At 35.9% G+C, this 13,899-nt stretch overlaps 1 protein-coding gene across 3 annotated transcripts in view; it reads right to left on the reverse strand.

Moving 5' to 3' along the window:
- Positions 1-10,517, reverse strand: part of LOC107669516 (EGF-like repeat and discoidin I-like domain-containing protein 3) — a 207,606-nt gene extending 197,089 nt beyond the window's left edge. For all 3 annotated transcript variants that reach the window (XM_016461787.1, XM_016461786.1, XM_016461785.1), the window contains exon 1: positions 9,979-10,517. In XM_016461787.1, the coding sequence (XP_016317273.1) occupies positions 9,979-10,045 (67 nt within the window). In that variant the 5' untranslated portion in view covers positions 10,046-10,517. The remainder of the gene's footprint in view (positions 1-9,978) is intronic.
- Between the last annotated feature and the right edge of the window lie 3,382 nt (positions 10,518-13,899).

The raw sequence follows: 13,899 nt of genomic DNA on the forward strand, positions 1-13,899 counted from the left end.
TATGTGTTCTACTGAAGAAACAAAGTCACCTACATCTTGGATGCCCTGGGGGTAAGCAGATAAACATCCAATTTTAATTTTTGGGTGAACTATCCCTTTAATTGTCTTTTTTATGGTCCTTTTTGAGCTCAAGCTTAGACACTAACAGCCCCAGGGTGCAGGTGAGGTTTGCACGGGGGTTGTTATTAACAAAAATTAACTATTGTAGGCTACGGAATGAATCAGTGGGATGCTTGGCGCTCATTTTTGTTGTTGTCTTTGTTCTCTATCAAATATTTTAGTAATCATCACAAATTACATATAATTGGAAAGCTTAGAAGCCCAAGATTTATCCTGTGAAAACCATTTTGAAATCGGACATTGCGTTACCATGGAAATGGTACTTTAAATCTTTTGGCCATCTCCTCCCCCTTAGGGGGCGGTGTCAAGTGTCATATAAAAAAATGTGAGTTTGGGTGTCACCCGGTGGCTGTTTGTGGTATAACGGCCTAAATAAAATTTCACAGGAATCTCAATTTTTTTAATATCAACTTCAAATTTGGAACATAGCTTATTTAGACACAAGGCTTTAATTTTATAGCAATTTTAGAGTAAAACCTGTTATGAAAAATATTTATTTTATATAAAACAAAAAAAAAATAGTACAGTACATTTTCTTTACAGTAAATTTAAACTTTTTGATACTTTCATATTTTGAAATGATTCCACTTCTGCAATAATTTGCTGATTGTCTTTTTAGAATCAAACCTTTTTATAATCTTGACAAAAAACATATAATTGAAAAGGTCTGAGTCTCAGGATTCCATATATGGTGGATATTTAGAGATAGAAATATTGACAGAGAAATCTAGACATTTGTGACAGAAAAATGCATTAAAAAAAAATTAAATGGAGTTTGGATGGCACCCGGTGGCAGTTTGTGGTATAACGCCCTAAATAAAATCTCACAGGAACCTCAATTTTTTCCATATCAACTTCAAATTTGGAACATAACTTATTTAGACATAAGGCTTTAATATTATACCAGTTTTAGAGTAAAACCTGATTTGTAAAGAATTAATAATAATAACAATAATAATAATAATATAAAATTATAAAAATACAACAAAAAATGCATAAATTAATCATGAATGGATGAATGTCATGGACATTTTCAGGTGGTCATTTTCCATCAATTTCCTACTGCAGGGGAAACAAATCATACTATTTGATTAGAATTATCAATTTTATATGGCTACAAGGGTCTCACTTGTACCAACCCAAACTAATAAGTATATAAACAACAAAATATTTAGAATATATAGGATATTCAGAATACGGCTATCATCCCTAGAGAAATAGGCCATGCTAAAGAGCCAAATCTTGACCCCTAATATTCTTCACACAGTTTAGCATGATCTTATTCCTGTGATGGAGGTGCCCTATCATGAGATAATGCAGGTCAAGTCTTGCTCATCAACAAACGTCAGTCTGTCAAAACAAGTGAAAAATTAATCCATCTTTTAATATTAGCAGGACTGCATGGGTACAGTCCAGACAGTGATGACCACAATTACACTCCAGCGTACAGGAAAAGAAGGGCAATGAGTAAGTTCAATGACACCTCATCAGAACGAAAGGTCATTATGGAAAGACTGAGTTATGTTTCACCAGAGCAGCCATGTTGCCCCATTCATGATTAATTGTGATCTGTGGGCCTATCAGAACCAATGATCTAGAATGGAATGGCCTCTGTACACTCATTAAGGAGAGAGTGAAAGTGATGGTAGAAAAAAATGAACGACAAAACCATCTACTTCTCCTAGCGACCTACAAGATGAGCCTTGTGAGCCTATCGGATTGTGTAATACGGCTGCATGTTGTTCTCAAGGGGGAGGGAGTCATTTTCTTAACTAAGAAAGCAATCCAACTGGCACTCCGTCATAAAAAAAAAAACACACATCACCACTCAAAATCACAATTAACTCTGCATTTCTCTCTACGAGTTCACTCTAGGAAAATGCTGTGGTCACATTTAAATTTTTAACAAGGGATCTGATTGCGCTTATTTCACACAGCTTATGGTCCCCTCATCAGACAGAGAGCCCATCGTGGATTGTTTCTCAAAGGTGCTTCTTTGAATTTTTTTTTCACAATGTAATCGCAAATGTCACACAGTAAATAAAGCATGCAGGACTCATGCAGGGAAGCCGTTCTAATGAAGTGGCCAGCTGACGCTGACAGCACAGTTCATGTGTGCGGGATAAAGACCTGAACTACTGGAGCTAAACAGTTTAAGTTCGGATAGTGCACTTTCATGCCTATTTTTAAAAAGGGGGGGTGACAGTTAAGGGGTTAACTCATTCTACAACGGTAGATGTAAAAGCATTATACAAAGAGCTAAACTATGTTGCGCTCCCTAAGTCAGACAACAAAAAAGTAATTGCTTCTCTCAGACTGTGCCACGATTTATTTAATACCATGCTTGGATTGTTATTTGTTATATCTTTGCAATTCAGTAAGAGGGAGAAAAGTTTATCTGCAGCAATCAATCTTTTTTTTTTTCTTTACTTTATTGTCTCATAGTTCAAGGCAAGACACAGCGACAAAGAGTACCCTACTGAAATATCTCCTTCAGATGCACACAGTCAAGCCCAAAATGCCCCACAGGCAGTTAGATCCACAGGTCTGGCCGTCTTGCATAGTCACCATTATTGACAAAACTAAATCTCTCAGTGGCATTTGATGATAGCCCCACAGGCACACCATAACATTGCATCCCCAAATTCCTCAAATTCTAAAAGGAGGTCTATAACACTAACATAAATCATCTATTAACATTCCCTTTCATTTGAATACCAGCTGTTTGGGGACAGGTCTCCCCAGAAGAATGTAATTATATATATATATATATATATATATATATATATATATATAAATTTGTCTCACACTCTCAACATGGGTCCCCTGTCAAACACACTCCTGTCCTCAAGCTGGGATAACATAGTTACACTGTCACGGTTATAGTGCCCAATACAAAGTGGAAAATATAATGCAATAAATATTGATATATAAAGCTTTTGAAGTCTAAACTGTAGTGCAGAGATACACTACTTACAGCACAAAATACATGCAAGAACAAAGATACACATAACTAAAGTTTGTCTTGACAGTTTTCTGTCTCTAAAAACATTGTGATGAGTCACCGATAAACATCACCTATACTCTATAATGAGGTATGGAAGACCATTTCCACCTTCAAGTAAAAATGTGACATTATATCTCAAAATTTAGTCTTTATTTCTCACAATTGTCACTTCATTTCTCACAATGTTTTCTTAGAAATGTGACTCAAATTTCTCATAATTCCTAATTTACATCTCACAGCAGCAACTTTATTTCACATCATTGAAATTATTATCCTTGATTGTGATTTTATGTCTCAAAAAATACTTTATATCTCACAAATGCAACTCCTGGAACTGCAACATTAGATTGGCAACTGTACATTTTGTTTTTCATGATTCTTATTTTATATCTCACAATTGCAACTTTATTTAACATAATTGTGTTTGTTTCCCATAACTGTGATAAGCCTATTTCCTGTAACTGTGAATTTAACTCTCACAACTTTCACTTAATTTCTCACAAAGTGATTTTCTTCATTTCTCATTATTGTGACTCTATATCTAACAATTGCAGCTTTATTTCACATAATTGTGTTTTTTTTTTCTTCCTGTAATTGTATTTTTTTCACTGTAACTTCAGTTCTCATTTGCAAATTGATTGCAAATTGATTTCTTTCAATTGCAAATTTCTCATAGTTCTAATTTTATATCTCACAACTGCAACTTTATTTCACATAATTACATTTGCTTCCCATAACTGTGATTATTTCCTGTAATTGTGACTTTATATCTTAAAAAAAGTGACTTTATATTTCACAAATGCTACTTTATTTCTTGGGACTGCAAATGTAGTTCTCATAATTGCAAATTTAGTTATCATAATTGCCAATTTATTTCTCATAATTTTAACTTTACATCTTACAACTGTAACTTTATCTCTCAAAATGTGTATTTATCTATCACAATGTGACTTCATTTTTTTTTCCACACACTTTCTCACTATTCTACGTTTTAGCCAAAACAGGATTCCATACAGTAGTTGAGCAACATCTGTAAAAAAAAAAAAAAAAAAAAAAGTTTAAAAAACGATTATATCTTAAAAAAAGTGACTTTATATTTCACAAATGCTACTTTATTTCTTGGGACTGCAAATGTAGTTCTCATAATTGCAAATTTAGTTATCATAATTGCCAATTTATTTCTCATAATTTTAACTTTACATCTTACAACTGTAACTTTATCTCTCAAAATGTGTATTTATCTATCACAATGTGACTTCATTTTTTTTTCCACACACTTTCTCACTATTCTACGTTTTAGCCAAAACAGGATTCCATACAGTAGTTGAGCAACATCTGTAAAAAAAAAAAAAAAAAAGGATTTAAATCCAAGGACCCCAAGTGTTAAGGTGTCTACACACAAAAAACAACACCACCATAGAACATACATACAGACAGAACAGAACCTTTTTATCATCTACACATCATTCTGATATGTTACAAAATGGCATGAGAAGATGCACAGCGAGCCTTTCCAGGCGAGGGATGTTTAAGGAGCATCGATTTGCTCAAGCCAGCAGCTGTGGCCTGTGACATTGAGAATAGGGTGTTTGCTTGTAATTGCCGCCCAACAGTTGCATGCATCAATGAAAGCAGCCCTTAAAATCTTCCACAGTCTCGTACACAATGGGAGAAATATGACATATCACCTCATGATATTTCATAGGCTTCCATAAATGTTGGACCACAAATGACATACGCTTCCATAAACGTTGGACTGCAAATGTTCCACAACTGGATGTTAACCTATATTAAACAGTGATAGTAAATATTTTAACTTAAAAAAAAAAAAAAACACTTCACCTTTAAGGTAAAGGGTTAGTTCACAAAATAAAAAATAAAAAAATAATAAAATCTGTTATTTACTCACTCTCATGTCGTTCCAATCCTGTTTGCGTTTTCCCCTCTTTTTTCTGCAAACACAAAAGAAGATATTTTGAAGAATGTTGGTAACCAAATATTTTTGTTTCCCATTGACTTCCATTGTATTTTTGTCAATAAGACCCAAAACTTTTTGTGTTTGGTTACCAACATTCTTCAAAATATCTTATTTTATGTTCCACCGAAGAAAAAAGTCATACAGGTTTGGAACGATATGAAGGTAGGTAAATGTTGACAAAATTGTAATTTCCTGAATGTACTATCCCTTTACTTTACCATATATTAGTTAATTTGAACTCTAACAGAAAAGAAACTCTATGAAGTTCCTAATTTATGTGTAAGAAACAAAGGAAACATGACTAAAAGCATGGCATGCCACCAAATCACACATTGAAGCATGTCAATGTGTGACGTCTGAATGTGCTGTGATTAATAGAAGAACTGCCACTGATGATTTAACTTTCTTACCAAGCCAAGGAACAAGTGCACCCTGAGGTATTGTAGCTAAGAATCCATTATTCAAGGAGGAGGCTGCAGCTCCAAGCTGCAGAAGCACAGTTGACACCAGGAGGCTCAGAGGCCATGCTCAGTTACAATTATAGCTCCTAGTACAGCTAGACTGGAAGCACACTTAAAATCACAGACCTGTGAAGGTGAGGAGACTGGGAAGCTACAAACAAGGGTACAAGCCCACAACCTTTGCTCAAATATTATTTCACCATATTATTTTGGCTTGCTCTCATATCCAGGAACATAAATGTTAGCTGAAGAAAATTTGGACTGATGCGTCTATACTACATTCTTCTGAGTAGCATCCAAACTTAGAAAGTGATAATGTCTGCCTTTGAGGAACACTTAAATGATGCTCCATTATTGCTATATACTTCAGTTCTCTTGCAGCCTCAAGGAGACACTTTCAGAAAACAGGGTCATCTCCTCGGGGAGCAAAAACACACATAAGAACTGTTTCTCCTCAACAGCAATGAGAATATTTATAAATATTAAATAAATATTTTAGCAAATTTTTTCTTCTCAGGTTTTTCTCAAGAAGGAAACAACCCCAGTAATCTCCAACTTCCTCTAGGGTTTTAGAAGAGCTCTCATTGTCTCAAACTGTGCTCAGATTTGCCAAGAAACCAAAGTCTGCAATCAAATGTCAGAGTTTCAATATGAACTCACATTTCTCATCAAATTCTTACAAATCATCTGATATTTTTTATCCACAACAGTTCTATAGGCATATATTCTTACTGTATGTCAACAAGCGACTCGTTTGTGTCTTTTTTATTCCTCCTATGGAATTAAAGAAACATCTAATGACACAAAACTGTGACTTCCACTGTGTCTGTCAAGCTATGAAAGAGCAACCTCTAAGCAATAAGATTTTCCTCTGGGCCAGTCGTCCCATAGAATGCACTATATTTCTACATTTATGCCAAATACATGATACGACTTGTGTGTTTTACTGCAAGAGAGTCAAAACGTTGATCTGAATGTTCAAAATCACCTCTGAAGAGTCTAAAAATAATGTGCCAATTAAGTTATGGTATGATAAATATCCAAATAAGTTATGTTATGATAAATAGTGCATGTTAAACACATATGTCACAGTACGCCAAATTTTATGTCAAAACACAATTTTTTTGATATGTGCCATGGACCATGATAGCATTGAACATTATCTTTAAGACATTATCCAGCTCTTGTGGCTGCTCTACGAACAATGCTGAAGATAAAAATCCAATTGATGTGATCTCCTTATGAAAGAATCAGACAGGAAACCTGTCCACTCTCATAATGACAGCACATTTGAATCCGAATGGATGTGCATCACTCGCATGTCTACTATAGAAGAAATTATCGGCAGTGATTGGAGAGCGATAAGAACAAGGAGAAACATCTACTGAGCTCCGGTAAATGGATCCCAAGTCCATCCAGCATGACAACTGATCAGTCTCCTCCTATTTCTCAAAATACTAATGTAATGTGGCAAGCTATTTTAAAATGTATTACTTAAAACTAGTATGATTTTTTTATTTTATTAGCACAGCTTTTTCTTATTACTTTTAAGCAATCCATTATTGACTAGTATCCTTTTTTCAGTTTTTAGTGGTAACTATAATAATACAGTAATAATACTTTCTGTATTACAGTAACAAGCATGATTGACTGATTGATTGAGTGATTGAATAAATGATGTACTGTCATTTCATTTCGGAACATACATTTCGGAACATAAAGATTATTGATGTCTCAGTTTTTTTGCGGAAGGTCTTCGCACCCTTTCTAGCAATGGCCATTTTTCAACTCCAGATGAACTGGTTTTTCATTACAACCCTGGAATCAAATTGATGCTGGATGTTCATGTGCCATTGAAAACAAGGGCCGTTTCCTTTGTTAATTCTGCTCCGTGGTTCACTCCAGAGCTACGGCAGTTAAAAGTCAAGGGCCGTCGTCTCGAGCGTTTGTATGTCAGGACTGGACCTGTGATACATAAAGAACTGTACTCTGAGCATATGCAGATATAAGGTAGCTATTTCTACAGCTTAAACAGATTAGTATGCCAGTTCAATTAGTTCTGTTGAAGATAACTCAATAACTTCTTTTTTTTTGTGGTAAAAAAAAAATATGTAAAAGCCACCGCATTCTTTTCTTTATCATTTGTATTCTGTTGATCTCTGTGAAGCTTTTATTCCAGTTTTTTAATAGGAAATTTTAAAATATTCAACAGCAAATTGCTGCATCAAATATAGGTTATTGTGCTTTTATTTTATATATTTGTTCTGACCAACCTCTAATTTCTACTCTTTCCACTTCCAAAGCACAGAAGAAGTAGTCTTTTACAGAAGATCATCTTCTGTACTCACTCTTGTTCTCGCTTGAATTTGCACAACTTCTATGGGGTCTCGAGCCTTAAGTCATGTAGCTCCTTATTTATGGAACTCGTTACCACAGTATGTGTGAAATAGTGAAACTCTTATTGTTTTTAAATCTTGCCTTAAGACCCATCTTTTTAGGCAGGTTTTTATGTGATTGCTTGTATGCTTGTTTTAGGTTTGTTTAGGCTGTAATAATTATTGTTGTTTAACCCTTTCGCACGTGAGTTTAAAATATTCTAGCTGAGCCCCCAGCGTGAGTTTTTTTAGGCGACCGTTATTTTAAAATGTATCGCCTTATTGTTTCCATGGCGACGCGTCATGCTTGTCATGTGACACAATGCAGCCACAATAGATCTATATGACACGTGGATCGCTTTTATTTCGTTTTTCCTGTTTTATTCAAAATATTCAAAAACATGCTCACTATATTATGAAATATCTGATATTCCGATTCTGAAATATGTGCAATTAAATCTATTTGGTAGTTTAAACACTTTTATATCGACCGTGTTAGTTGATCTATACCGGGTGATGGGCGCCGCCATGTTAGTTCGCGCTGAATCCGAACTGTGGGATTTACAACATGCAAATTCATCCTCTCCTACCGAGGACCAGCCAAGACTGATCACACCGGTGTGATAGTACGCATCAAAGGGTTAACCTTTTCAGTGGTGAGTTTAAAATATTCTAGCGGTCCCCCCAGAGTGAGTTTTTTTAGGGCGACCGTTATTTTAGAATGTTTCCCCTTACTGTTTCCATGGCGATGCGTCAGGCTGACGCACCACAATAACACTGTATGACAGATGGATCGCTTTTATTTCGTTTTTCCTTTTTTATTTAAAATATTCACAAACTTGCATACCATGTCATGAACAATCTGATATTCCGATTCACAAATATGTGTAAATTAGTGTGTTTTGTCATTTAAAAACCTTTCTAAATAATCTTGATCGTGATCTGTATTGTAAGATGGGCGCCACCATGTTTGTTCGCGCTACAGTTCAGAGTCCTGTCAGTTGGATTTACAGCACGTGAATTCATCAATTTCTCCCGAAATACAAGTAATAAGTGGCCGGTGAACTGGGAGAAGAATAGAGTGAACTTTATAGTTACTTACACTATGTGTATCTGATATGAATAAAACACATCGGCAAATTATAGTACTTATGTGTATTTAAATGTCTGAAACCTAAAATATGCATTATGTGGTTAAGAACACTGCATAGTTGTGATAATATGACAAGAGCAGTGGACGTCTCTCTCTGGCTCAGCGCCAGCTAAAGAGCGAAAGCACAGTTTGATTTTGGCAGTTATGCGACATCACCGAACGTTCTAAATCCCATATGTGGGACCGTACTCCCAGGGGCACGGAAATAAAAATACCATATGTGGGAACGTACTGCTCAAAGGGTTAGGGTTGATAGATTCAATGCAAGGTGTCCTTGAGTGTCATGAAAGGCGCCTATAAATAAAATGAAATAATAATAATAATAACAATAATAATAATAATAATAATAATATGTAGACTAATAAATAAGCATAATGACTAGTATTACTTTAGCCACTGTTAACAGGCTATATGTACTAGTAATAGTTTGTGAACATGAAATAGGTAGATACTAGTCACTAGTCACAATAAAACAGATTGTCCGTTTTTACGGTTTAAATGTTAAAATAGCTTGCCATAGATGTAAAAATCGCGGGTGTACGTTTAGGAAAGCCGTAGCAGCCTGCCAGTGGCATAGCGTGTAAAATGTCTCCCTTACTACCTTCACTTGATCAATAGAAACAGCATGAGCTATAATAATGGCATTTCAAATATCCGCAACTGACTTGTGCTTAAATATAGTTGCTGCAAAGTAATCATGCGTTCTGAGGTTAATTTCAGGACATGTTGAGACGCACAACAAACATTTTGTTGTAAACGAGTCTTTTAGGGTAATTCTGTAACGTACCGAATTATAACCGTTTTTATTTTGTCTCCCTGTCCTGCTGGAATAGAAAGTTAAACAACACAATTGACAAAAACAGATTCTGCGCTCTGCCACTCACCTTTGACGAGATGCGGGACAGCGAGATGTACGCAGAGGGCGATGGAGACGAGCCACGGTCCCATCATCACCGAACAGCAGCTACGAGTTCCAAGGTTACAAACGTTCAACGGTACAGATGGCTAAAACTTCTGTCTTCCACTGAGTTACACGCAAAGGTCTTCGACTAAGTATCTCCCAGGACAGGTGTCAGTTAAGTCCGTGTTTTTCTCCCAGGAAGGGTCAGCGAAGATGAAATGAGTGATCCTCTCAGGAGTTCCTCTTGCCCTTCTGCTGCAGTGGAGCACGGCGAGATAACGGAGACTCCGCGCGGGTTCCGATCAAGCGGTGATTGCGCGCGGCAGACGGTCAGTGTAGAGCTCGAGCAGCGGCGCTGTCTTACTGATAAAGACGAGCCTCGCTCCTCCCCAGCAGCCCTGGAGCCTCCAATACACAGAACGAACGGCGAAACCCAAATGGGTGGGAGTGTATTTCACTTCGCCCCAGGAAAGACGCTCTTTTTGCTCTGATGTAGAACAGGTACAGCGGCTTAACTGTTCTGACCTCCTTTCCGATCACAAATGTATCACACACTCTCTCTTCACTCTCTGTAGGTGAGATAGTGGGATGCCCCTGTAGGGGAGACCGGGATGGCTGTAACAATCTGTGCTTAACGTGGGCTATTTATTTAAAACTTTGATGTGATCTTCCCATGGCATGTTCATCTGCTACGAATTAAGTACGAGTACGTGTGTTAACCCACGTTCACTACCAGAGTGAGTTATCACCACTGCAACCCAAACCCACAATCACTTAATTTTAAACATATCAAAGTAAAACTGGTAAACAAATAGGCCTAGTATGTCTTTAAAACAGAAAATATAATTGGAAATGTATATAGAGGCTAACAACTCAAAACATGAAAGCAGAGCTCAAGAATAATTATGTTTTTGTCCAGTTTTAAATAGGGTTTTTTGTTTGTTTGTTTTTGTAAAAAACACCAAAAAACAAAGGTCATCATTTGCTCACCCTCATGCCGTCCCAAACCAGTATGAAAGTATGACTTGAAACATAACAGATGTGGTTTGAGAATTTATTTATTTATTTATTTTATTTATGTTTGTTTGTTTTGTGGTCAATGGTCAATAAAAATGTCAATGGTAACTAAAACTGTTTGGTTCCCAATATATGATTCCCTGCATGTGTGTGTGTGTGTATTCCACAGAACAGAATAATGTAAGTCATACAGGTTTGTAAAGACATGAGGGTAATAGTAAATGACAACAGATTTTATTTTTATTTTTTAGTTTTTTGGATAAACTACCCCTTTAATGAAAAATATTGTACATATACAGTAAAAATACATTGCTACATTTTTTTTTTTTTTTTTTAATGTTAGCGGTGGGGGAAAAAACTGCTGGCCCAATTGTGTGTGTGTTTGTCAGGGTTTGTGTGAGTTTGTTAGTCACTGTCATAAAGTCAATACAAAATCCAAATTTGTGCAGTCTTTGTGGGTCCAGTAAAAATACACTGGAAAGTGTTACAACCCTCGTGTCCTCTCAACCAACAGAAAAACAGAAAAGATTATATTGCTACAACACACTCCCCTATACAAATCCTTATGCTATTCTGGTAGTAATCTCTATTTTAAGGGATAAGTACTTATTGCACTTAGTAATTCCATTCATTTAACGGACATGCAAATTTGTGCAGTATCTCTTTGAATACCTGAGTCGTTGACAGACTGTGGAGTACTTTAATCCCACATTAAAATATAAAACAATTTAAAGCAAACCCAAGCTGTCAATTCACCACACCACATTATACCCTTCATTAGTCTAAAAGGAGCTAAATCTCGATGCTGACTGGTTCAGTTGTGGATGGAGTTTGGTGTGACTACTTATCCAACATGGCCTGCACAATTAACTGCCAGTCCCTGGTGATTTGATATGACATTTAATTAATTACACACAATAAAGTGGAGCATCTTCATACACATCACATCACATCAGACACAGCTGGTTAACAGCATCCACAAATTGCTAAACCCTTTTCTAATCCTCCAAGGGGTACTTTAGAGGCTTATTGCTCTTCCTGAATGTAATGTATGAAGAATAATAGCTCATACCTTCAGGGACACCTCTATGCATACTTTGTATCACCTATGAATAAGACATGTAAATGCTAAATACATTTATAATGCTCTACTGCTATAACCCTACACAAAACAGAATAACTGTGCCATACGGTCAAGCAAGAATGCAGAGATATGGATTATTGACTTGCAGCAAGGTGTACTAATTACCTTACATCAGGATTCAGATTTGCACTTGTCCCTCTTTGAAAAAAACAATAACGCTAAAATACTCAGTAATACCTGTAAAAGTTCAAATAGTGTTTCAATAGCATAGAAACAAGATGTAAAATAGGTAAAAAAATAAAATAAATTACATGTAAAGTGATATACATTTTACTTATTCATTGCCATGACAATGTAACTTCTAAAACCCTAAAAGTACTGTAAAATAATAATAATTTATGCAATTCATGTAGTATCTAATTTTATATGTATTTTAATCACCCTTTTAACAAAATAATTAAATGTAAGTGCTTTTTTTTTAAATGATAAACTACCTTTTCAAAAACTGGCTCCCCATTTATTTCCATTGCATGTGCTTCACCTCATTTTTGCTCCTTTTGAAATAAAAAAATAAATAAATAAATACACACATACAAATGTTGTTGGAGCTTTATTTGTATTAAACATGGAATATTCCTTTAAAGCAACACTTCCTTTGTTTCTATGAATAATAGCACATTGCTGGATTCTTCTGTGTCTATTGCCTACACAGCACACTGTCAAATATGAAAAAAATGACATACAGTAGGATTATGACTGATATTTTTATATTTAATGTATATACCACCTTAGACCTGTGGAACGGTCATTGTTGTCCATTTAAAATATATCTGAATGCATTAAAGAACCCTCTTAAGCATTACTTGAGAGATTTGTTTTAATCCTCGGAGTCCTCTTCTAGAACTAAGGGATTTGAATAGTCTTTTCAATGTTTTTTTTTTTCTTGCCTTCAATCCATCCTTCAGCTGCCTGTTTTTTGTTTTGTTTTTGTTTTTTTTGGCAGTAGTCGCTCTTTTTCCATGTTCATTACTCTATTCGCTCTTTCAAACCCTACAGCACTAAGAGAGGAGAGGCAGGGAAGACAGAATTAGAGACACTGCATTAATTCACCAGAGAATATTACTTTTGTCTTCCTGAGCAGCAGTAGGACACAGCAGTGCAATACACTCCCAAAAGCCCCCGAGCTCCTGCTTCGAAGGGGAAACGCTCAAAACTGTCTGCGAATCATGATCTTTAAAATATAAATTTGCATCAGTGTTTCCACAGGCTTGGGAAAGCGGATCCGGCAAAGACTCCAGTATGTTGGAGTGAGGGTGTTTTTTTTTTTTTTCTGTAAATGTGCGAGACCATAATAACTGTGCTCTGCCACTTGTGCTGTGTTCTCCATCTGTTCCTCTGATGCATCAAGCCAAAGAACCCTGTAGAAGTTTTGTGAGGCACTTGGCCTAAATTAAGAGGAATCTGCACTTTCAATTTTAACTGTGCTTGAAAGTCATATTTGTTTGATTTTGCTGACTGCTGGTCCCGTGATGCATTTATACCAGTTTGCTGGCTGTCAGACACTGAACCATTGAATGAAAATGTTGTTCTACTTTGTGTCCCCAATAGACGGAGCAGAGGTTATATTATCCCCCATTTAAACAAGCCAAGAAACATAGACGACTGGAATCCATGTGGTTTTCCTGCTTACTGTAGAGCTACTGGAAACTGGGATTTTACTTTGTCCTCATTCTTCAAGCACATAGTGGCAAATGATGCCCTGCAGATCTGCAAATGCAATTAAAAAAATACTATATATATATA

The sequence above is a fragment of the Sinocyclocheilus anshuiensis genome, unplaced genomic scaffold (assembly GCF_001515605.1).
Source record: "Sinocyclocheilus anshuiensis isolate Anshui unplaced genomic scaffold, SAMN03320099.WGS_v1.1 scaffold356, whole genome shotgun sequence".
NCBI classification, from domain to species: Eukaryota; Metazoa; Chordata; class Actinopteri; order Cypriniformes; family Cyprinidae; genus Sinocyclocheilus; species Sinocyclocheilus anshuiensis.